This window comes from Octopus sinensis, linkage group LG14, assembly GCF_006345805.1.
Source record: "Octopus sinensis linkage group LG14, ASM634580v1, whole genome shotgun sequence".
NCBI lineage: Eukaryota > Metazoa > Mollusca > Cephalopoda > Octopoda > Octopodidae > Octopus > Octopus sinensis.
The window spans coordinates 64,589,582-64,612,944 of NC_043010.1; the positions used below are offsets into that span (position 1 = coordinate 64,589,582).

The window sequence follows — 23,363 nt, forward strand, 5'->3', positions numbered from 1 at the left end:
CAGCTGCATCTTCGGAAAATAAAAGAACATTTTTACAATATTTGTAACCTCTTTCTATAATCAGAATAAAACTTGTAGTTTCTTTGTGTTAATATTTCAGCGGTGGTGCCCCAGCATGGCCGCGGCCTTCGGGCTAAAACGTTTTTTAAGGATTTTAAGGATTTGTCGTAATTCAAATGTAAAAAATCTCTTTTGTTTCTAAAATATACCATTACTTATCTGAACACTTGTTCACGTTTGTTGCTATTCGCATTCATTTTCCGATTTTTCAGTTTAATAATCTAAACTTATTTCTTTATATACAGGAAAATATCATGAATTCATAAAGAACGAGTCGAGCACGTATTCCTATTTATTTTCCTCTGATAACAAACAGGCAAAGAAACCCCAGATAAGAATATTCTTCAGAAACACATACAGATTTAGTACTGTAGAAATTTACAGTAATTTTGCGGGTGAGAAACAACATTTCATATTATATTTTATTGTTGATAATGATTGTTGTAGTTATATTTTTCATGACGATAAATCGAAATTAATTCGTTTTAAATACACAGTATTCAGATATTATCAATTGAATGACAATATAATATTATTTTATGAAAGTATCAAAATATTGGTTCACGTTGACTGAGCACGTTTTTTAATGCTTATTAGAAAATTTATAACGATTATTCCAAGTGAGCAGAATCTCTGAAATTATTGGCAACGTGGTATATACGTAGATTCTTACAAGTTTGTGTAAAATCCAAACCGGAATTAGTGCAGGGTGGTTCTTATTTTATCGACCCCCGAAGAATTAGAAGCGAGTTGGACTCGGCAGAATTTAAGAGGAAAGCGCCGGAATGAATGCTAGTTTGCCACCTAAAATAATGTTAATAATGCAAGTATTTCAGTGCAAAGGTAGACCTTTCCTTACCATTCGCTCTCTCTCTCCTCTCCTCTCATCAATATATTTATCAATTTCACGAATGTCGGCTGATTTCAGAGCACGTCTAAGAAAAATAGTCGGTGGTATTTAATAGTTTTCTCTATGCAGACATAAAAAGCCCAAAATATTTAGCAGAAAGGACACTGCAAGAGTCATACTTACTCAAGTGCATTGATAATGTCAGAAAAATGAGATCACTGCAAATTAGTATCGAAATGTAGTCATGGATCTGGCTGACAGGGTGCTAAATATACCATATATACTCAATTTCCAGTTGATACGATGATGATGTTGATGATGAAGATGGTGACTTGCAGTTTTTAAAGGAGCAGTTAAGGGCTGTGAAGTAGATCACATGACATATACACTGATATGTATGTATACATACGTATCCATGAATATATATAAATATGTGTATGTGCGATTATTGAGTTGATTTGACTCTTATTTCTAGCAATACTATTCACTTTAGTGACATATAAATACACACACACACATACACGCAGACGCACGTGCACACACACTCACACACACTTGTTTTATTTATATTTACTGAAACTTAACATTCTACATACTGGTACTGAGTAGTGACCCTGTTCACTTTAGTGCATATAAATACACACACACACGCATACACACACATACACACACTTGTTTTATTTATGTTTACTTAAGCCTGACATTTACTGACATAAATTTTCTGTTTTTACGTATATTGTATATTCTGTTCTCTCTAGATTCAACAATGAAAGTTTCCTTTCCATGAGGAATGGAATGCAAACTAAAACCAAACACAAATAAAACAATTTGTATCGGTGACGTAAAGAGTTCTGTATTGGAAATTAATGGGAAAGCTGGAGTTTATCGTATTAAGTTATTTGGTATGTTGATTTCTCACATTAAAATTGATTTCCAATTGTTTATTCAAATGTATTTGTGGTATTTCATATCATGCATAATCAGTGACATCAAAACCTATTATCAAACGACTATTTATCACACATCTTATCATCAAAACAATTTTTTTACTGAGAAAACTTTAAGAAAACGTATTTTCACAAGACACCATATTACTGAAACGATACTTTTTTCATCTAAGCCTCTTGACATTGAATTAATTTTTTAAAAAGTATTTTGTAAAATACTTTATTTTTGTATACGGATTGCAACACTCTTGTTCCGAATTCGTGTGTGGAAACAAATCTTGTTGTGTTGGGAGGGTCATTGCCCCAGTAAACATACGTACTGGTTCAAAGTGACATTTTCATTGTTAGTCAAACGGATCAATATTTAACAAACTAACTAACCGATCGTTTGTTTTATGTGTTCGTTAAGCAATCGTTTGCTTGTGTGTCAAGGTGATTTCGTTGCTATTCCTGACCTCATCAATGACATTTCCTTTGTTTTAAATTTCTCCCTTGAGTCTGTCTGAGAATTATTCCTACGCCTGTGTTTAGGTATGCTTGTATGAGTGCATGTAGATGAGGAGTAGCTTATAAGAGAGGCGGAGGGGAGAATAAACGAAGTGTGTGTTTGTGTGTGTGTGTGTGTGTGTGTGTATCTGTGTGGTTGTGTATATATACACACATATGTCTGCCTGTATTTGTGATTTTGTATTCGTGAGCATGAGTGAATTGTAAGTAACCACACATCTACATACACACGAACTATCATACACGCTCAGAGGCATAAGAATAATTCTCAGACTGACTCAAGGCAGACCTTTAAAAGAGAAGGCATGTTATTGAATTAATTTATGAAAAAATAAAATAATTGTATCTTTTGTGCGGTTTGAAATAATTTTCAACTCAAGATAAAGATTTTATATATATAAATATAAATAAACAAATAATAAAAGAATGTATTAATTGTTATACGAAATAAGTTCGAAAGATGACGGATATTTGTGCAGATATATCTTCTGCTTCAGTCATTGGACTGCGGCCATACTGGGGCACTGTTTTGAAAAGTTTTATTTGGTCGAATGAATCGACCTCATTACTTATTAAGCAAATGTAAACCAACTCTGGTCATCAAGATATTGTGGGAGACCAACACACCCCCACACACACATATGTTACATACGAAAAGCTCCTTTCAGTTTCCGTTTGCTAAATACACCAGAACACATTGGTCGGCTCGGGGTTATAGCAGAAGACTTATCCAAGGCGCCACGCAATAGGACTTGAACCCAGACAAATCTGATTGTGAAGCAAACTTTTTGCCCCTATAATAACTTTCAGCAGAAATTGTGTTACAGACTGCAACAATTTTCCCTATAAAAATATAAATTTCAAATAAATACGTAATTTGCATTTGAAGATCTCTCTCTCTCTCTCTCTCTCTTCTTAGAGAGAAAGAGAGAGAGAGAGAGAGAGATGAAAGTTCTGGTGGTTAGGGTGTTGCATCCATGATTGTAAAATCGGTGTTTCAATTCTCGGACCAGTGATGCGTTGAGTTCTAGAGTAAAATTCTTCTTTGACGTTATCCCAGTTCACTCAGCTGTAAATGGATAAACCTTCGGCAAACTGGTGTTCTATTCAGGGGGATGTTGGGATGCCAGCCCAGCCAGCCTGAGGCGGCATTATTCAAAAGCTATGATAGCGCGAGCAAGTGTAACAACTCCTGCCTAAGGTCGGCGGAAGCGTCGGTGGCAGCGACGGACGACGCGCGAGCACGCCGCCGCCGCCTCGCACCGAGCTCCAGACGCGATTCGGGGCGTCGCGGGTTGAGTGTGCAGGAGTGATTTTAATGATTAGGCAGGAGTGATTTTAATAATTTCAATAATTTATATTATGATTTTTATAATTGTATTCTTATCTTATATGTATTGAATTATAATGTACTAGCAGTATCGCCCGGCGTTGCTCGGGTTTGTAAGGGAAATAACTATATAAGCATTTTTAGAGAGTTATAGCCAAAAAATAGGAAAAAAATGCATTAAAAATTGAAAAAAAAATTAAGGTAAATTTTTTTTTAAATCGTTGACACATCGTAGATATTTTTAGAGAGTTACTTCCCTTATATAAAAGCGAAAAAAATGCATTAAAATGGAAAAATATGATGGTAATTTTTTTTAAATCGTAGACTCATCGTAGACGCACGCTAATACCCAGAAGGGCTCGATATGAATCACGACTATAAGATACCCGCTTTTGGTAAAACTGCACCGCAAAATGTGTGAGTAGTTAGGAATCTAAATCGTAGGAGACAGACACACAACTTCACTCTTATATAAAGATGCTTTTTTTTTTCAGTCATAGAGTTAGATTTATGAAGGTCTTCAGTAGAAAATCCTTCGAATTCTGACTCGCTGCTTGATATAATGAAATTCGTATCCATTTTTTGTCAGAATTACAAATTTTGAAAACACAATAGGAACAAATTTCGGAAAAAAATCTCCCATAATTCACGGAATTAAAATTACACTTCGATTTTTGTACAAAACTGTAGTTGAAGTGTTTACGAAGTATAATACGTGTTTTCACGAATGTACTAAAGAGATTTGCTCTGATATTCTCATTTAAATATGAATAGGTAAATTCGGGCGGCTTGGTAACTATATATAAGTGTCGTCTGTTTATACATAAACACTGTTTCATACTGCAATTATATATACATATATCTATATATAATATTATATAATAAAATATATACAGAGTAAAATAAAAACCAATTTACCTTTTCTGTCCGTCCGTGTGTCTTTGCAAATGTGTTGGAATGATAAGTGAGTTGAGTTTTGGCGCCTCTTTTACTAATAACAAACACACACGTGTTTGTATGTAGTTGTATGTGTATGTAGTTGTATGTAGTTGTATATGTATGTGTATGCGTGTGTGTGAGGAATGACACACACACACACTCACGCACACATGTACATCAATGCTTTCGGAGTGATATGTTAAAATATTGAGTTTTCTCGAATTTTGTCTTAATTGGTGGTAAAATTGAAAGAAATTTTTTATGGCATCACCCACTGAAGTACTCTGAAAAATCTTAGGTAAATTCTAATTGAAGAAATTGTGTGAGGAGTAAATGGTTATGTATTTATTTGTTTCTGTTTGCTGTGTTTTTTTATTTTTTGAGTAGTGGTTTAAATACTTTCAGTTTAGTCTTCCTCAAATCACTCTGTCGCTATTTACTTTCATTTTATTCGTTGCACACTGTGTGTGTGCGTTTGCCTGTGGTGTAAACCAGACTAAGAAAAGCATTTGACACACACACACCAGAATGTGAGTTTTCTGTAAATTTTGCTTAATTGGAGTTTAAATTTTAAAAACTGGACCTGGCATGACGCGATGCATTCTACTCTTAAAAATGCTAGGTAAATTGTAATTGAAGAAATCCTATATTGTAGATTTCTATAACTCCCAAAGGGAGGCAGATAAAATCTGCCTTTTATAATAAGAGATATACGTATGCTATTAAGGTTCTCATTTTTGTTAAATGAATAAATAATTCAACATTCTAATATCCGAAAGCTAATGAACCAACTAAATTGTTTCTCCATTTTCTTATTTGTATTATAAATTAATGGTAAAATATTTCTTTACATTCACCCGTTTAATAGAATAAATAAGTTAATTGCATTGCAATTAAAAACATTTGTATATTAAGAATTTGGGTATTATACCAACAGTATATTGGATAAATATTATCCCTTAGTGTGCTGGATCCGTAACTCCTAACTTACTTGGTAGTATATATATATATATATATATATATATATATATATATATAATATATATATATATATATAGATATATTATATATATATATATATATATATATATATATATATATATATATATATATATATATTTATATATCAGAAATATTAAATTTCTAAATATCTCATAGAGATATGTACGATGGTGGGGCGATAGTGTGGTTGTATACTGTCAACTTAACGTGACAGTAAGGGTGAGGTACACCACCGCTGTTTAGCCCTAGAAAGCGTCGATGCTTCCTAGGGCTAAACAGCGGTGGTGTAATCCCCCCTCCTTACTGCAACGTTAAGTTGACAGTATACAACCTCTCTCTCTCTCTCTCTCTATAATATATATATATATATATATATGAATTAGAGATAAAACTACTATTAGGCAAATCAAAACATAAACCAAAATATAAAAATAAAAATAATTGATATAATATACAAAATATATAAAACATAAAATTTAAATTATTTAAATTTAAAATTAAAATTATTAATTTATATTTATAAATTTTTATTTATTTAATTTGTTTTCTTATTAAATATATATAACTATCAAAAAGTATTAAAAAGTTAATATGATAAAAAGTAAAACCACTACGTACGTTTCGTGCCCATAACCTAATTCGAATTACAATAATTTAAATTCCATTAATAATTCGAATTATGGTTGTAGTCAATCTTCAGGTTAAAGATAATAGTTAAATAAATAAGCAAATATATTTAAACAATATTTTTTAAAGAAATAAATAAAATAATAATTTTTCTTATAAAAACTCTAATATCAAACTAGAAACTTTAACGATTATGATTATGTCATACAATCTAATTATAATGTTAAATATTAGATTTTAAGGTAAGAATAGATAGAAAATGTATTTATCTATTCAGATATAATATGGCTTTAAAAACATAATAAACTCACGAATAACCTAATCTCAGTTATAGTCAATATCAAATTACCTAATTATTTAACAAAAAAAATAATCAAAAAAGTAATCACTATTCATATTATTAAATTAAGTTCAAATCAAATAATTATAAAATATTTGAATTATAACTAAATTACCAATAAATATATATAAATATATATAAATATAAGAATTAAGATCTGAAATTATCTCTATCAAGAAATATATATACAATATTAAAAAACTAAATAAATTAATTATTCATTATTACTTATGAAATATATTAAAAATTAAAATATTAAAGATGAAAAAGCAAATTGTAAACAAATAAAGTATCTTAAAAGAACCTTATAACTATCTAACGATCCATATATCTCGTTGGCTAATTAATAACTTACAAAAACCGTATAGTTAAGAACTAATAATGAAATAATGAAATACATATCTTCAACAACTAAATACTTATACAATGAAATAATCAATCCGTAGTTATATAGTATCCAATAAATACTACGAATATATTTATCAATGAAAAACACTGCTACAAATAGTCAATTGAAAACAGCTATATAAAAGGTATAATAGAACAAAGTCAACCATTAGAGATATTTATGAATATATAAAATAGCTTAAAAAAATATAATAAACTCACAAATATCCTTAACTCAGTTATAGTCCAAAGATTTAATTACCAAATTATTTAACTAAAAAATCGTTATTTATATATTAGATTTATGTACACATCTAATAATTATAAAATATTTAAAAATAATAACTAAATAATTATCAACAAATATTGTGATTAAAGACTAAAATTTATGGTATCAATAAATGTATAGACATGAAACCTAACTTTAAAAAATCGTATTACTATTAACGATCTATATATCTCTTTGGCTAAGTAAAGTCTTACAAATAAACGTAGAGTTAAAAATCTAATAATTATATACAAACTTCGATAACTGAATCATTACATACCAATCAGTATTTATATATAATACCAAATTATACAATAAGACTTATTAAAATATTTTAAATTTTAAAATTTTAAAATCTTAAATAGAAATAGATTACTTAGCTTTGCAAGGCTTTGTGACGAACATATATATATATATGTATATATATTTCATGTATGTACGTATGCATGTATGGATGCATGACTATGCCAACAAAGTCGCTTCATACATTGATTACATATTAAATTTTAATTAACTTGAAGAATTTTCATCAAAACAATGATATAAGTGATATAAGTTGTCGACTTGAAACTTGTTGCAAAGCTGCATGATAAACAACAGTACCACAACCATCACCACCATATCTGCCATACACACACCGTTTAGCATGTTTCTTCAGTGTTCAGTCTCTCTTTCTCTCACATGGCCACTCTTTCTCTCTCTCTCTCTCTCTCTCTTCAACTGCCACCATCAACACTACTACTTTTAATAAAATCATTATGAACACTTCCTAAATTTCTTTGACTTTCTTTCCCACCTCTCTTTTTCTATTTCTGTCTGTCTGTTTCTCTCTGTCTTCGCCACCGTCCTCGACCTCTCTATGCCTACTATTACTCTCACTCCAGTATGAGCAATAGAAGAAGTGTTAATGAATAGTGAGAGTTGGAGTGGGCGAAGTGTGACAAACTAACACACAGAAATGAGTTTTCGCATTTCTTATACTATATTATATTACATTATATATATCACCGTGATCACCGTCAGCGACCAGGCTATCAGATGTTGCCTCACATCGCTGGTCACAATGCACCTCAAATGACGCCATCCCGCTGGCTAAGCGAGCAGGCCTGCAGAAGAAAGAGTGAGAGAAAGTTGTGGCGAAAGAGTAAAGCAGGGATCGCCATCACCCCCTGCCGTAGCCTCGTGGAGCTTTAGGTGTTTTCGCTCAATAAACACTTACAACGCCCGGTCAGGGAATCGAAACTGCGATCCTACGATCGCATATTCTCAAACACATATTCTCTTAAATAAATATATGTATTCTGTATACATACATACATACATACATACATATACATTGTCTCTAATTAATATTATATATATATATATATATACACACATAGGATATAAATGGGCGAAACTACACAGACATTCCGGACTCCGAATGAAGAGGCAATTTAGCTGCAAATGATCCCAGTATCTTGTTTTGTCTTGTTTGCTGTTGTCGTGCCATCGTTCTTTGCCCCGCATGTTGCATTTTGTCGGTTTCCGTTTGTTGTGTTCTTTCTGGGCTACCTTAGATTTATCCAATCAGTGTTACGTACAACTGTATACATTGTAAAAAAGATACCCCTTGAATATCATGTACGACTCTCATCCTCTTACCTCCGCTATACCTTTTTCTCTCTCCCTCCCTTTCATTCTTTCGTCCTTCTAATTTCTTTCCCCTCTCTCCTATTCCTTAGTCACTCTGCCCTCTTGAACTCCTCCCCTCCCCTACCACGTAAACGCTGTCCGCTTCAGGCGTTGTCGTCCTTTTTCGACCGGCCGCCTTTGAGGTCGGTTGCGCCCGTCTGTTCTGTTCTGTTCTGCAGCCCACCCAGTTAAGATTTTTCCATTTCTTCTTTCCTTGCACTAGCTCATTACATTCGTCTGATGGTCGAAAGGCCCTTTTTGTTTCGTCTTATTTTTGTTGTAATTCTACAAATATTTTTATTTTGTTGCATAGTCGAAAGGCGTTTGACCATTGTATATATTTCATGTTTCATATTTTACGTTCGTCCGATAGCCGAAAGAACCTTTCCGTTATTTACATATTTATTTTCATATATGTACATTCGTTGCCTTTCCCAGAGGCTTAATGTTTTAAGCTTAACTCTCTGGCCCAGCCGGTTTCGAGTAATATCGGAGGTAAGTCAGCGAAACTACGCAGACATTCCGGACTCCAACTGAAGAGACAATTTGGCTGCGAATGCCCCCTGTGTCTTGTTTGTCTTGTTTACCGTTGTCGTGCTATCGTCCTTTTCCCGCATGTTGTGTTTTGACGGTTTCCGTTTGTTGTGCTCTTTCTGATCTACCTTCGATATATATATATATATATATATATATATATATATACCATCAGCAAATCACAAATACGACAGAGAAGCACACAATAAGTTACAGAGTAGAGGAGTATTTAGATAAATATAATTATGTCCCATATTTTCCGTAGACTAAGTGGTTTTCGTGAATTAGGGACTAGAGACACAGTAAAGCTAAGCACTTCATGGATGCGACACCTTGGGTAACCCTGTAAACCGGCAATAACTATTTTTATCTAAATATTTATGTATATAGTATTAGTATTTTTATCTAAATGTATATATGTATATGTAGTATTAGACAGTTTAAGTATATATTAACTAAATTTGACAGAAATTGATGGGTGAGCGTTTGGCCAATCGGACTTGCAAGGAGACGAGTAAGCGTTGATATGTGGGTTTGATTCAGACTGAAGTTAACTCATCATTTTTCGGGTATTTGCTTATATTTAAATATTGTCGCTTCAAATTGAAGAGTAAATATTATGATATATTATTATACAGTTATTATTATACTATGAGTCTTACATTGTAGCTTTCTAGGCTTAACTTAAAATACCTTTCAGGTTTGTTTACAAAAATATTATATGCAGTATTAAACGGTTTAAGTATAAATTAACTAAATTTCACTGAAATTGACGGGTGAGCGCTTGGCCAATCGAATTTGCAAGGAGCCGTGTAAGTGTCGATTTGTGGGTTCGATTCAGCCTGTGGCTAGCTCGTCATTTTTCGGTCATTTGTTTATATTTAAAATTTGTGGCTTCAAATCGAAAAATAAATATATTATTTAATATACATACATGCACGACCTTAGCACACCTTAGTAGCAGTGTAGCCCTCGCTCCGAGCAAGTCATTGAACTAGTGCCTATAATATTTGATTACTCACAGGAAGACACATGATATATACATCGTAATTGGGCCCCTAGAAATAAGAGGCCTCCACACAACTGCCCAGTGTGCCCGTAACTTAAAACTGCAATGTTAACATACTGTTGATTTTTGTTTGATATAATCCTTTTAAGTCTCTCATCTCGGCTATGATGCTTTAAAGTGTCCTGAACTCATTAGCGTAGCTACGGTTGGGGGGTATAGGGGTGGTCCGCTACTGGCAGCACTTATAAAGGAGCATTACTTTTGAGTCTGCTAAAGGCAATATGTGCTTTTGTGGGGTCCGGGGCGGCAAACGGAAGGGCCTCCCCGGGCGGCACACACTCTGGATACGCTAGTGTCTCAACTGTAACTTATGTAGCGTCTACATATACAGGAATCGCATAATTTTTGATTTCTTATATGTGCGCGAATTTCTGCAATTTTAAGATTGTAAATGTGATATATAGTATCTCTTGTTAGCTACATCAAGAGATTCTATATCAAGAGATACTCTTGAAACATAGAATCTCTTGTTGATTATATGTGAGATCTTGTAAGATTGAATGTTATATTCAATAACTGTTTTATTTTAATGCTCATTTACAAAGAAACTGTTTCGATGTTATCAATTTAGGATGTCCACCACAATTGTATGGTAAAGACTGTATCAATGAATGTCATTGTTCCCGAGCGGAATCATGTCACCAAATTACTGGAAAGTGTAAACGTGATGGCTGCGAAGATGGATGGTATGGAGAGAAGTGTGACAAGCGAACATATGGTAAGTACATATTTGTTCAGGGTATGCGGGTACTTAGATACTTAAATGACTTTCGGTCAGAATAAACCCTGGCCATGACTAACTTAGTAGCAGCACTAATAAAACATTTAATCATGCTTCATGTTACAATCATGTTTTGGGCACCATAGCCCATGCGAGTAAAGAGTTATTGTTGGCAGAGATTTATCCGGGTGTACTTGATTTATCTGGAATTTGTTCGGGATATTCATCCGGGAAATGCCTGAATACCATGAGAACTTTTTCTTCTTTTATGTGTCTTGGCATGATGTTAAAGAAAGCAGGGCCAGTGGAGGTGAAGTGCTTCTGTCTTAGTGTTGTAATCGCGAGGACGATTTTTGTAGAGGGCGAATGGCATTGGGTCCAAGTCTAGGGTGAACTTTACAGTTGATAACAACACTGTTTGAACAATATTGGAATATTTTCCACATTATACGAAAGATATAGCGCTCATGGTGAAGTTGGAGGGTGTAAAGTGTGTGTTTCTGGAGCTGATCCCAGTATTCAAGCCCTGACATGTCTTGCTTTTTCTTTGATTGATCTCTGGGGTGCTTCAATTTTTATGATATTTACTTTCATGTCGAGAGACCAAAGCGCACAACGGTATTCTAGATGAGGACGGGCTTTGGTAGGGAAGAGAATGATAATGGTAGGAGCATCTCTGAACCCGAAAATTCTTAGGATCCAGGAGCACAACATACGGATCATGTCAGTTTTGTTGTTTATGTGGTCACTCTATGTTAGGTTATTATCGACTGTTATTCCGAGGTCCTTACGGTGATTGATACCACTAAGGTTTCACGTAAGAGAACAGTATATAGTAGCTTATGTGCAGCCACTTTTCCGAAGTGAACTAATTCAAATTTTTGGGGTCCGTGAATATTTCATGGAATTAATAGTAAACTTATTGGGTTATTACCGAAAACTTTATACAAAAGCCTGAAAGCGTAGACTGTGTTTTGTCTGTATCAAATGATAGTTGCTCATCTGCTCTTCATTGAAAAGTGAAGGAAATTAGACAACGATGATTACTTAATGCACTTTATATATATCATTTATATACTTGAAGGGGGTGAGCTGGCAGAAACGTTAGCACGCCGGGCGAAATGCGTAGCCGTATTTCGTCTGCCGTTACGTTCTGAGTTCAAAATTCGCCGAGGTCGACTTTGCATTTCATTCTTTCGGGCTCGATAAATACAGTACCAGTTTCGCACTGGGGTCGATGTAATCGACTTAATCCGTTTGTCTGTCCTTGTTTGTCCCCTCTATGTTTAGCTGCTTGTGGACAGTAAAGAAATATATATCATTTATATACTTTATGCACAATTCTATAGACTTAATACACAGCACCCATAAAATAAATATTTACTCTTATTTTTGCATTTATCTCCAAAACGGGGAAAGTTTTACATTTTAAATTTTACATGGTCACAATTTCATATCTAGAAAGCAAACATTTTATATTAAAAAAAATTATTTTATATATAAAATATTGGGCCCACATTTTCACGGTGGTAAACATTTAATGCAGTATGGCACACTCTGAAAACCATATCGTTGGTAAATTATACGGCAAGGCGATGGGTCGGAGCCAATACACATTTCAATTTGCGCACACTTTTCAATCCAATATTTCTTTGCAGAATATGTCCTTCGTGTAAGTTTTCCCGTTTCTTTTCCTTTGTCAGTGTTGATAACTTTAACATCAGATAATCTGAGAGCCATTCCGAATGCAACATATACCTGACCGTGACCGAATGCAAGTTTAGGCAAGAACAACCCCATTTTATCAAAAGTGTCTGCCCTTGTGATTTATTGATAACCATTGCATATGACAGGCGAACAGAAACTGGTTTCTTTCTAAGGTGAATGGCAAGATTAGGATGCGCATGCGTCAAGTTATAGGTGATATAAAAAACTTAGTTCAATTATAAAAAAAGTACTTTCCACTATGCACCCAACATCACCACCACCACCACCACCACCATCATCCCTCTCTGTCTGTCCCTTTCTCACCCACTCACTCACTCACTCACTCACTCACTCACTCACTCTCACTCACTCACTCTCTCTCTCTCTCTCTCTCTCTCTCTCTCTCCTCTCTGCCTTTCCTTAATCTCACTACCAGAACATCACTCCGCTAAAATTTTATTCCTAACTCTCCTCTATATAACTACCTTCAACTAACTTTTTTAACCACGTAATAAATATTACGTTCCCCTCACCACATGTCATGGACGCTTCGCTCTCTGTCTTTTCTCTCTCCCTCTTTTCTTTCTCCCTCTTCATGCCTCACTCCTCACCTTATCCTCCTTTTCTCTCTCCGATTTCTTCCTCTTGTTCTCTAATTCCCTTCAAATAATCAAGTGAAAGCTTTACAATTATGTTCCCCCAATCTCATATCATGGAGGTTTCTCTCGCCTTCCTTTTCTCTCTCTCCCCTTTTCGTCCTCCTTTTCTCTAATCACGTGAAAGCATTAATGATGGGCTAAGTACCCTAACGACAAGCAGAATTATTATAAGCTTTATCATCGCTTAGTTGCATATTGTGTTTTTTTCACCCATTGGATAACAGCGAGCACATCCAACTGGAGGTTTTTTTGGTCTCCTACACTGTCGATGACCTTCAAAATCTTTGAGTCATACGCGAAAGTTTTTATATTGGTGAGTTTGATAACGTCAGTGGTGCCACAAAAGTAAATAACAAAGAGAAATGGATCCAATACAGGGCCTTGAGGAATTCCAATAATGACAAGTGCTGAGCTTCATCGAACACCATTGAACACCACATGCTGGGTCTGTTCATCAGGAAACACTTCTAAAATTTCCCTCTGATTTCTGTGTTGGATAGTTACTTTGACAGTATAATGCCATCAACTTTATCGAAAGCCTCGCTGAAGGCAAGGATAAATGGCATCTGCAATGGAACCCTCAGGACCTTTAGGGTGTGGTCAAAATGATGCAAGCACTGTCTTAAGAAGTCGCTGCTGGTTGTAAAAACATATTGTATGGAAATAAGTCGACAAACGTAAGGGAAGTGACTTACTCGAGACCTCACCCCTCTCTCAAATAATTTGATAATGAAGTAAGACTGGTAATTCGGTGGGGGTAATTTTTTTACCATTTTGAAAACTGGGACAATCGATTTTCAGCAAAATAACCAACGTCTAGTGATTTTATTCAGAGAATAGTTAGAGACAATACAAATTCATGTCATCATCCCCCCCAGAACTCTAGTGGGAAAGCTATCGGGACTCACACCTCAGTTGCTTTTAATTTTGCTTCTAAGTGCTCTGATATGCAGGACGTCAAGAGATATAATGGATAGAGTGTGCAGGAGGTTTGCTTCACAGATGCTGTCCAGATTAACCATACTTGCATTGCTGAAAGCAGAGCAGTATTGCTTCTGCAGAATCTCACCCATGGCTTTTCGCTTACTTAAGAGAATGTTGTCCTCATCAATCAAAGGTTCAGCGAATGCTACAGCGACCATTTTCTTTTTGGCAAAGGAGTAGAACACTTTGGGATTGAATCGATTTATATTAGATTGCATTACTTGATTCCAGAAAAACTCTATCAGTCAAGTACGCCTGTCGCTGATGCCAATACTTTAGTCGCTCGATTTTTGACTCATCCTTTTTAGTTTCTTTATTAGGGTTTTTATATATTTTTTGCTTATAATTAGTTTGGTTCATGGGCTGTTATGGAGAGTATCGTCAATATGTATTTGCGACAGTGTCCTCAAATAGCTTCCAGGATGTATTGATGCTATTTGGGGCGAGAGAATAAACGAAAGATGAGTCAGTGAATGAAAGATCCTGAGTGATTGCATTCCATTGTGAAGATCCATGCGGTCAAAGAGTGTTGTGGTGAGAAATCAGATTTGGCTGACGGATTCCCACATTTCAGAGAACCTTGTTATGGTCGGAAAGAAGAGTCTTTTTCCTCTGCAATATTACAGACAGTGTCAGTGTGGTTACTAAACATTAAGTCCAATAGGTTTTTGCTAAGCTCGTTGGCTCTAGCATGAGTTGGAAAAGGAAAAATTAGTCAATAAAGTGACTCCACTGATGCGTTGTCTTGGACTGAATTGCAGATACCTGCTTTCAAGTTATAAATAGACTAGACAACGCAGGGGAAATTGAAATCACCTACCATTAAAAAGATACCAGACTGACACAGTTGAATAAAGGATTAACATTGTTAAGACATTCTTTGAAGAATAGTAAAGGCGATTGTGATGGCCTGTAGAGAACAATTATAAGAAAATCATTGGTTTTGTTATACGGAAGTAATGATACACAGTAAACATTGGTGCATGAAACATTTGTAATTGCAGTGAATGAGTCTTGTAGTAAAACGGCAAATCCTCTCTTTCTTCTGCCGTTGCGATCTGCACGGGTCACAGTGATATTCCTCACTGGTCGGTAACCCAGTGTTAAATCTTTTATCCCTTCGCATTGAAGGATGAACTGATGGCTTGTGCATTCAGCAGAAATTCTGAGATTAGAGTAGTGGCTTGATTAGACTTTTTCAAGGGTCTCGAAAGTGACTTATGTTTTAATATCAGCGAAAAGAGCAGATATTGTGTCGAGGGTAATAACAACGACAATGTGTGACAGTGGAAACATTTATCTGAATCTTTTTTGCTAGCTTTCGGGTGGATAAGAAAGAATAATTTGTCTGGTTAAGGAATATTTGGTGGATAAAGCTGTGGTTACATTGGCGGTTTTGTCGTTTGTTTGTTTTGTTTTTGTTGCTATAGGATGATCTCCAGTTTACTGAGTTGTTGACAAGGTTTGTGCTGGGTCTGTTGATTTTATTCTTGTTTCTGTTGGATGCTTCGTTATTTCCTTATTAGTGGGGAAATCACGTGACGGTAGAGCTGCGGCTGAATATGTTTTTATGAAGCTTCTGATGTTGGCTAGGAGATTGTACTTCGATTCCTGGAAGATGTGTGAGCGTACAATAGTGCTGTAGATATAATATCTCGCGTTGGGGACAGCAGCAGATTTTAGGGGAATCATTTCATTTGGGTTTTTGTGCGTCTGTTGTTTTGGTGTGTCTGTAAATCAAGCATCTTGCTCCAGGCTGGTGGTTGAAATTGCAGTCATCGTAAAGAATAGCGTCATATTTTTGGATTTCGACTTAAATGTGTGGAAAGAGAGGCAGTGGACTAAATAAAATTGGGTTTAGTAAAGGTTTGACGTTGGGGGAAAACTGACATTGAAGAGGGAAATGGAGTTGTTGAGTTTCGTCAGAGTCGAGATAGTAGTAGTGGTGGTTGTGGTGGTATGTGTGTTTGGTAGTATTGATAAATGTTGGGATGTAGTGGTGGTGGGAAAAAGAGAAATCAGGAGTAACTGAGGGTGGTTACTGCTAGTTGTAGTAGTAGTAGATGAAGGGGCATGGAAGATAATGACAGTGTTGGTGATAATGACGATGTTGATGATGGTGTTAAGTCTTAATATATGATCTATTTAGCATCATGCTGAGTTATTTGTGGCAGGAATTGCTGTTGTACTTGGTACAGCTGTCGTGTGGATTGTTGTAGTTGTTGCTTGTCATCTTGGCTAGGTGGAAAGATTTGAGTGAGTTTACCCATGTAGCTACGATGTGAAGTAGAAAGCTATTTCAGTTTGTTTTGTACTTGTCTCCTTCCCTTGGTGGTTATTAAAAAAGAGGAACAACTGTTTGAGCATTGAGATTTAAACGTGAGCTATTGTTGCTTTCAAGCTCAGAAAGAATGATTAATACGTTAATGCGAATGTTTATTTCCTTAAATTGCTAAAAGAAAAAAGAAAATTACTGACGATTGGTCGCGCAAGGCACGAGAACGTGCAATGACGTTCCTGGGATGACATCGACCAACGGAGCAGCAACAGACAGCGAGCTTCCGTAGTTTGCCGGCAGATGGAGGGGGTCACGCGATTGCGGCAGGAAACGCGATGACAACGTCGTCTGCCCGGAAGAGAGTTGAAGCTCAGTCCCGACAAAGACAGTGGTGTTGGACTAGGAGGCCACAGTTACGCCAACATCTCGAGCTCGGTGGTTGCCGGAGCGCAATGTGGTGTGCACCAAGGACAGCGAAGGCGAGGTCGCTCACATGCGGACGGACGAGGTATCGGCGGCATATTGAGGAGTCGAAGGCCTTGTATGGTCAGACCAGCGGCGATTATTGTGAACGGGTTGTGTTGGCATTGTAGCGCTTCTTTGCTTTTCTATTGTTGTTGTTTTTGGAGTGCTTCTCATTATTCATCTGTGTGGCTCTTCATCTGTTCGGATCTTATTCATGCCAAAATAGAAAAATGTTGATGCTAAGTAGTTTGTGCTTAAATATGAAATATAGGTATAGGTATAAAAAGTAACAATAGTAAATAAAATCAGCCAAGAATTTGTTATGTGTAGTATTGTACGGAAATAGACAAGGATATTCGTGGACGTTACAATTTGAGTAATCTGAAGGCGGCGAGCTGGAAGAAACGTTAGCACACAGGGCGAAATGCTCAGCGGTATTTCATCTGTCTTTACGTTCTGAGTTCAAATTCCGCCAAGGTCGACTTTGCCTTTCATCCTTTGGGGTAGATAAATTTAGTACCAGTTGCATACTCGATCGATCTAATCGACTACCCCTCCCACCAAAAAATTTGGGCCTCGTGTCTTGAGCCGAAAAGAATATTGAGAAATTTGTAAAGCGTAGCCGTATTTCGTCTGCCGTTACGTTCTGAGTTCAAATTCCGCCGAGGTCGACTTTGCCTTTCATCCTTTCGGGGTTGATAAATTAAGCACTAGTTACGCCCCAGGGTCGATGTAATCGACCTAATCCGTTTCTCTGTCCTTGTTTGTTCCCTCTGTGTTTAGCCTCCTGTGGGTAGTACAGAAATAGGTATTTCGTCTGCCGTTACGTTCTGAGTTCAAATTCCGCAGAGGTCGACTTTGCCTTTCATCCTTTCGGGGTCGATAAATTAAGTACCAGTTGCGTACTGGAGTCGATGTAATCGACTGATCTCCTCCACAAAAATTTAGGGCCTTGTGCCAACAATAGAAAAGAATATTGATAAATGTGTGGTTAAAATATTCTATAAAATTGTGTGTATTCGTTTATAGGAATATTGTGTGTTTACGAATATCTGTCGGTAGGATATTGTGTAGTTATGGTACAAATAGCAAATAAAAATTGGAGAGTTCAGAGATTCAGAATAATACAGATGCTTATGGCTTTTTTGTATAGTTGTTGGCGAGTAGCCTGGGAAAACGTGTCTATACCGTTCATCTCCTTAGTATTCAAATTTTAAACCAGATATTAATATTTACTGCTGACCACATAACGTTAATAGATGTGCTTAAATATAATATAAAAACTTCGGAGCAATAAGCAGTTAGTATCCTCTTCTTTGTATTATAATATATCCTGGGCTAAATGATTTAACAAAGACACAATTAGGCTCAGGACTTTACGCAGCACGAGCACAGTTACATTGGAGAGTGTTCTCTTAAACTGCGGTGTTTAGTTTTTTAATTTATGTTACTTGGAAAATCTATGAATGCTGGTGGAATTGGGTTTCACAATTTCTTGTGTGTGTGTGTGTGTGTGTGTGTGTATTAAAGTATAATGTAGGAAAGCCCATTGCATCCGATGTGAGGATGGAACTTGGAAAAGATAAATAATAAACATGGTTTAAATGATTGACACAGTGGACCAGTATTTATTTATGTCGTTTTACATTCCAAGTTCATCTCCACCCCTCGACCGAACTAACCTTGATTTCCATCCTTTCAGTGAGTATCGATACAATAGGTACCAGTAATATATTCTAAAGTCTATACAGTAAATTACATAACTTTTGCTAACAAATCGGAGATATGTTATTCTCGTGCGTACAGAATATACTGGTTTCAAATCTTGGTACAAGGCCAGCAATTTTGGGGGAGGGTGCACTATCGACCTCGGCGGTATTTGAACCCCAAACATTAGTTGGGTGAAATATCGCTAAGCATTTTGACCGGAGTGCTAACCGCTCAGTCGGCTCACCACCTTGCAAAATATATTACATTGCTTATTTCTGTATGTCAGTCTTTCTATTTTGTTAGATTCCTATGACTGTATCAATGCTTTAGTATATTGCGGTATCGTAATGGTAAGGTTCTTCTCATACGTCTAATTGAGGGCGAAATTATAAAGTACATCGACGGAGGAGACATCAGCAGAAATATTTAAGGCCGGTCGCAGCTGTCGATAATTTCAAGAAGAGGTCTGGTGTTCAAATCGTTGTCAGGTATGGAAAAGCAGCGAGCTCTGACACGAAGGCAACTGAGGATTTCGTGCATGAATTCAGTCAGCTCATCGTAGCCGAGGGGTACATCGCACAAAAGGTATTCAGCTGTGATGAAACTGGCCTTTTTTGGAAGGAAATACCTAGAAGAAACTACATAACTGCAGAGGAGAAAGAACTGCCACGCCACAAGCCTATGACAGTCCAACTCTTGCCATTTGTGACAATGCAAGTGGAGACTTGAAGATTAAGCCGCTCATTTTCTACCATTCCGAAAACCCACAAACGTTCAAGTTGCACAAAATTCTGAAGGAGAAGCTGCAGGTCATGTTGAGGTTGAACATTAAAGCCTGGGCCACCAGGGAATTCTTCACCCAGTATGTGAACCTTATCTTCGGAGCAGCAGTGAAAACGTACTCTCTGGAGAACGACCTTCCTCACAAGGCCCTCCTCATCTTCGGCAATGCTCCTGCTCACCCTCTTAACTTCAAAGATGATATCCTGGACAAATCTGAATTTATGAGTTATGTACATTTCACGCAACACCATCCCTAATTTGCCGCCCATAGACTAACAGGTGATTTCTAATTGTAGGAAATAGTACACCAAACACCGGTTTCGTCGGTACTTTGAAGTCACCGAAAATACAAATCTAACCATTCGTGAGTTTTGGAAAGAGCACAACAACATTGTTTACTGGCTGAAAATCATCGATATGGTTTAGCAGATTGTAACGAGGAGAACACTGAATTCTACAAAAAGAAACTGTGGACTGACTGTGTATCCGAAAGAGATTTCAAAGGGTTTGAGTCTGAGACATCTGTAGTCGAGGAGATAGTGTCTCTTGACAAGTCCATGGGCCACGAGGTAGATGATGAGGACATTAACGATCTCATCAAGGAACACTCAGAGAAGCTGACAACAGATGAACTCCCTCAGCTTCATGAACAACAGCATTCGGATGTGGTGTAAGAATTTGGTTCCCGGAGTAGGAGTGTGTTGCAGAAATGGTTATCTCTACGGGTGACTTCAAGGCTGTGTTGGCAAGTAGCAGTATGTTTCTGAATCTGTAGTAAAATATCAGCCTGAATAAGCATATACAAGCCGTGCAGCTGCTTTATCTAATGATACTGGTCTGGCACATTTTCTTAACATTTTGAAATGCAGGAAAAAGCAGACTTCTCTTGATATGTTTCTAAAGAAACGACCTCCAAGTGTGAAACGTAAAGAAAGTGTCCAAAAGACCTAAATTAAGCGAAGTGAGGCAGAAAACACCCCTCAAATCTCAATGGAAGGAAATTCTCCTTCCAAACAATAATCCTCCTCCTCTGGTCTATCGTCTTCCTCGCGCACACAGCGTCCTATCATTAAAGTAATTGAATTAATAAAATCAGTTTACATATTTCTTTTGCCTTCTCTTTTATCATGTTTTTACAATTGTCATTTCCCATGTAACTTCACCTTTTCAGTTTTAAAACCCATAAAAAATATTTTGGCGTGATTTGAGGGAGGGGCTGGAACGGATTAATTATATTTTAATTAATTTCAAAATTGGGGAAAATTGATTTGTAAAACGAGTAAATCGAAACACGAGCTCGGCCATGGAACGAATTAAACTCGAAATGCGAGGTATGACTGTATAAATTTAATCTAATAATATTCAATTTAAAATCTTCATTAATCAGTTATTTTGAGGAGAGCAAATTGTACATCATAATTGTATATTCATCTCGATTTCCCCAAACAATATTTTCTACAGCAAATATAGAAATGTGTTTTAGAATCCAATGTAAAATAAGTCTGCGCTAAAAATTCGGCCAGATGTAAAATTGAAGAAAATTATTCAAGATAAAAGAGTATCGGCTTCTTTTTTTTTTGCACGAGGTCAGCAGGTTCGGAGAAGGGGGATAGTTGATTACATGGAGTCCAATATTCAGCTGGTACTTATTTTATGGACTCCGAAAAGTAGAGACGAACCCGGCGCTATTTGCACTCAGAACGTAATAGTGAAAGAAGTGCAGTAGCAATTTTACCAGTTCGCAACCTCAAGCTATAGGAATACAATAGCTTTGTCGATATCCTTACCAGATGTTTTACGTATATTTTCTTTACAAATGTTAAGTTTTTGCATTAAAACAGTCATTTCCCATTCGGTAAATAAGGGCGATACATAAATAAACGTTTTACAAGGTATACACTGCATTTATGTTATTATGTACAAAAAATGCGGTCTACATAAATGTGTGACTGTTTCATAAGTTATACTTTCAAGATACATTATACTAAAATCTTTTTACACTTTATTAATTCTGACTTTTATATTTTCCAGTTAATATTGCTCAAGGTCAAACTACACAGCAAACAAGTATATATGGAATAAAAGGAACTACAGTCTTCCATAATGGAACTTGTGAAAAAATGAATATATCGATGGCATCCGACAAAGCAGTTGACGGAAATTTTGATCCTGGATTCACGCATAAATCATGTGCAAGTACTGACTGGGGAAAAGATCCATATTGGCAAGTGATGTTTGATAAACCATACACGATATACCAACTGAGAATATATAATCGAATGGGAAATAATCGTAAGTATTGTTAAAAAGTTATTAATGTTGTCGGTTCGTCTCAGTTTATCTTGATTCAGCAGGATTATTTTCGAAAGTGTTCCAGCCGTGACTCTCCTGTCATTTTAATGACAGTATCGTGCGTTTTGACAGAAAGTTTGTTTGCTAGTTCTAACGATTCCAGTGGCCGATTAAAAGAATCTTCGTTGGCTCACAATACATTTGTTTATTTATGTTGACACAGTGTATATAAATATTATATAGCAAGTTAAAAGAATATTATTATTGTTGATGAAATTTGATTTGTTTTTTATAATGGAAATGAGTTTTGTTTTCTCTTTACTTTGAACATCAGAAGGGACCAACGTGTGATTGATGAAAACGTTGTATTGTTTTAATAATATGGCGGCTATGACCTCGCCAACAAAATTTCCTTTCGGTCTGTAACTCCTCTAATTGCTAGTGCAATACTTCACTTTAGAGTGTAAGGGTTTTGGTGGCTTTCGTATCTATTTTTATGGTCGCGCCATTATTAAACCGATTGTTTGTAATACAGTATTATAGCAGCCAGAGTTGAATATAATGTATTCATATTTAAAAAGAAATGTTCATGCATTTGTGTATAACTACATGTGTATGCACACAGGTGCACACGCGCACATACACATGCATAACTAGAAAAGCACTCGGAGAGAGCAGATCTTCGCCAAACCAGCAGGAGCAGCACTACGACGTCAACGTTGACGACGACGACCACCACTACCACCATATCACAATCACCACAACAACTATCCTACCTCTATCACCAACATCAACAACGGCATTGTCATTGCTTCCACTTCAACCGCATACACCGCCATCAACGTTATCATGACGATTACCTTGACAGTCAATTTCACCACCACAACCAGTATAACTACTACAATACCACCATTACGCAACTAACACTATCATCAACACCACTATTACCACCATCATCTCAGCGTCACACATAACACCGCTCCTGTCGCCATTATAAACACCGATACTATTTTATCCTCCTCCGATATTTATCTCGATCATCGTCATCATCAACACTGTCTCTGCTTTCACCACAATCACCGTCAAAACTTCGATCATCACAATCAGTTTCTTTACACAGTGGAAATTCCATTATCCGATACTCATGGGACCGAGATTGTTGCAGATGTTTGATTTTTCTAATTTCGGAATGCTTTATTATAAAAAAATTTTTTAATTGCATCTACAAAA

General features: G+C 36.1%; 1 protein-coding gene across 3 annotated transcripts in view; it reads left to right on the forward strand.

The window, feature by feature from the left end:
* Positions 1–22,375, forward strand: part of LOC115219171 — a 53,133-nt gene extending 30,758 nt beyond the window's left edge. The window contains exons 4-7 of one of the 3 annotated variants that reach the window (XM_029789278.2): positions 306–455; positions 1,669–1,812; positions 11,106–11,252; positions 21,873–22,149. In XM_029789278.2, the coding sequence (XP_029645138.1) occupies positions 306–455; positions 1,669–1,697 (179 nt within the window). In that variant the 3' untranslated portion in view covers positions 1,698–1,812; positions 11,106–11,252; positions 21,873–22,149. Of the gene's footprint in view, positions 1–305; positions 456–1,668; positions 1,813–8,579; positions 9,119–11,105; positions 11,253–12,014; positions 12,026–21,872 lie in introns of those variants that run through there. The other 2 variants (XM_036509122.1, XM_036509121.1) reach the window with 2 other exon arrangements.
* Positions 22,376–23,363: the final 988 nt, after the last annotated feature.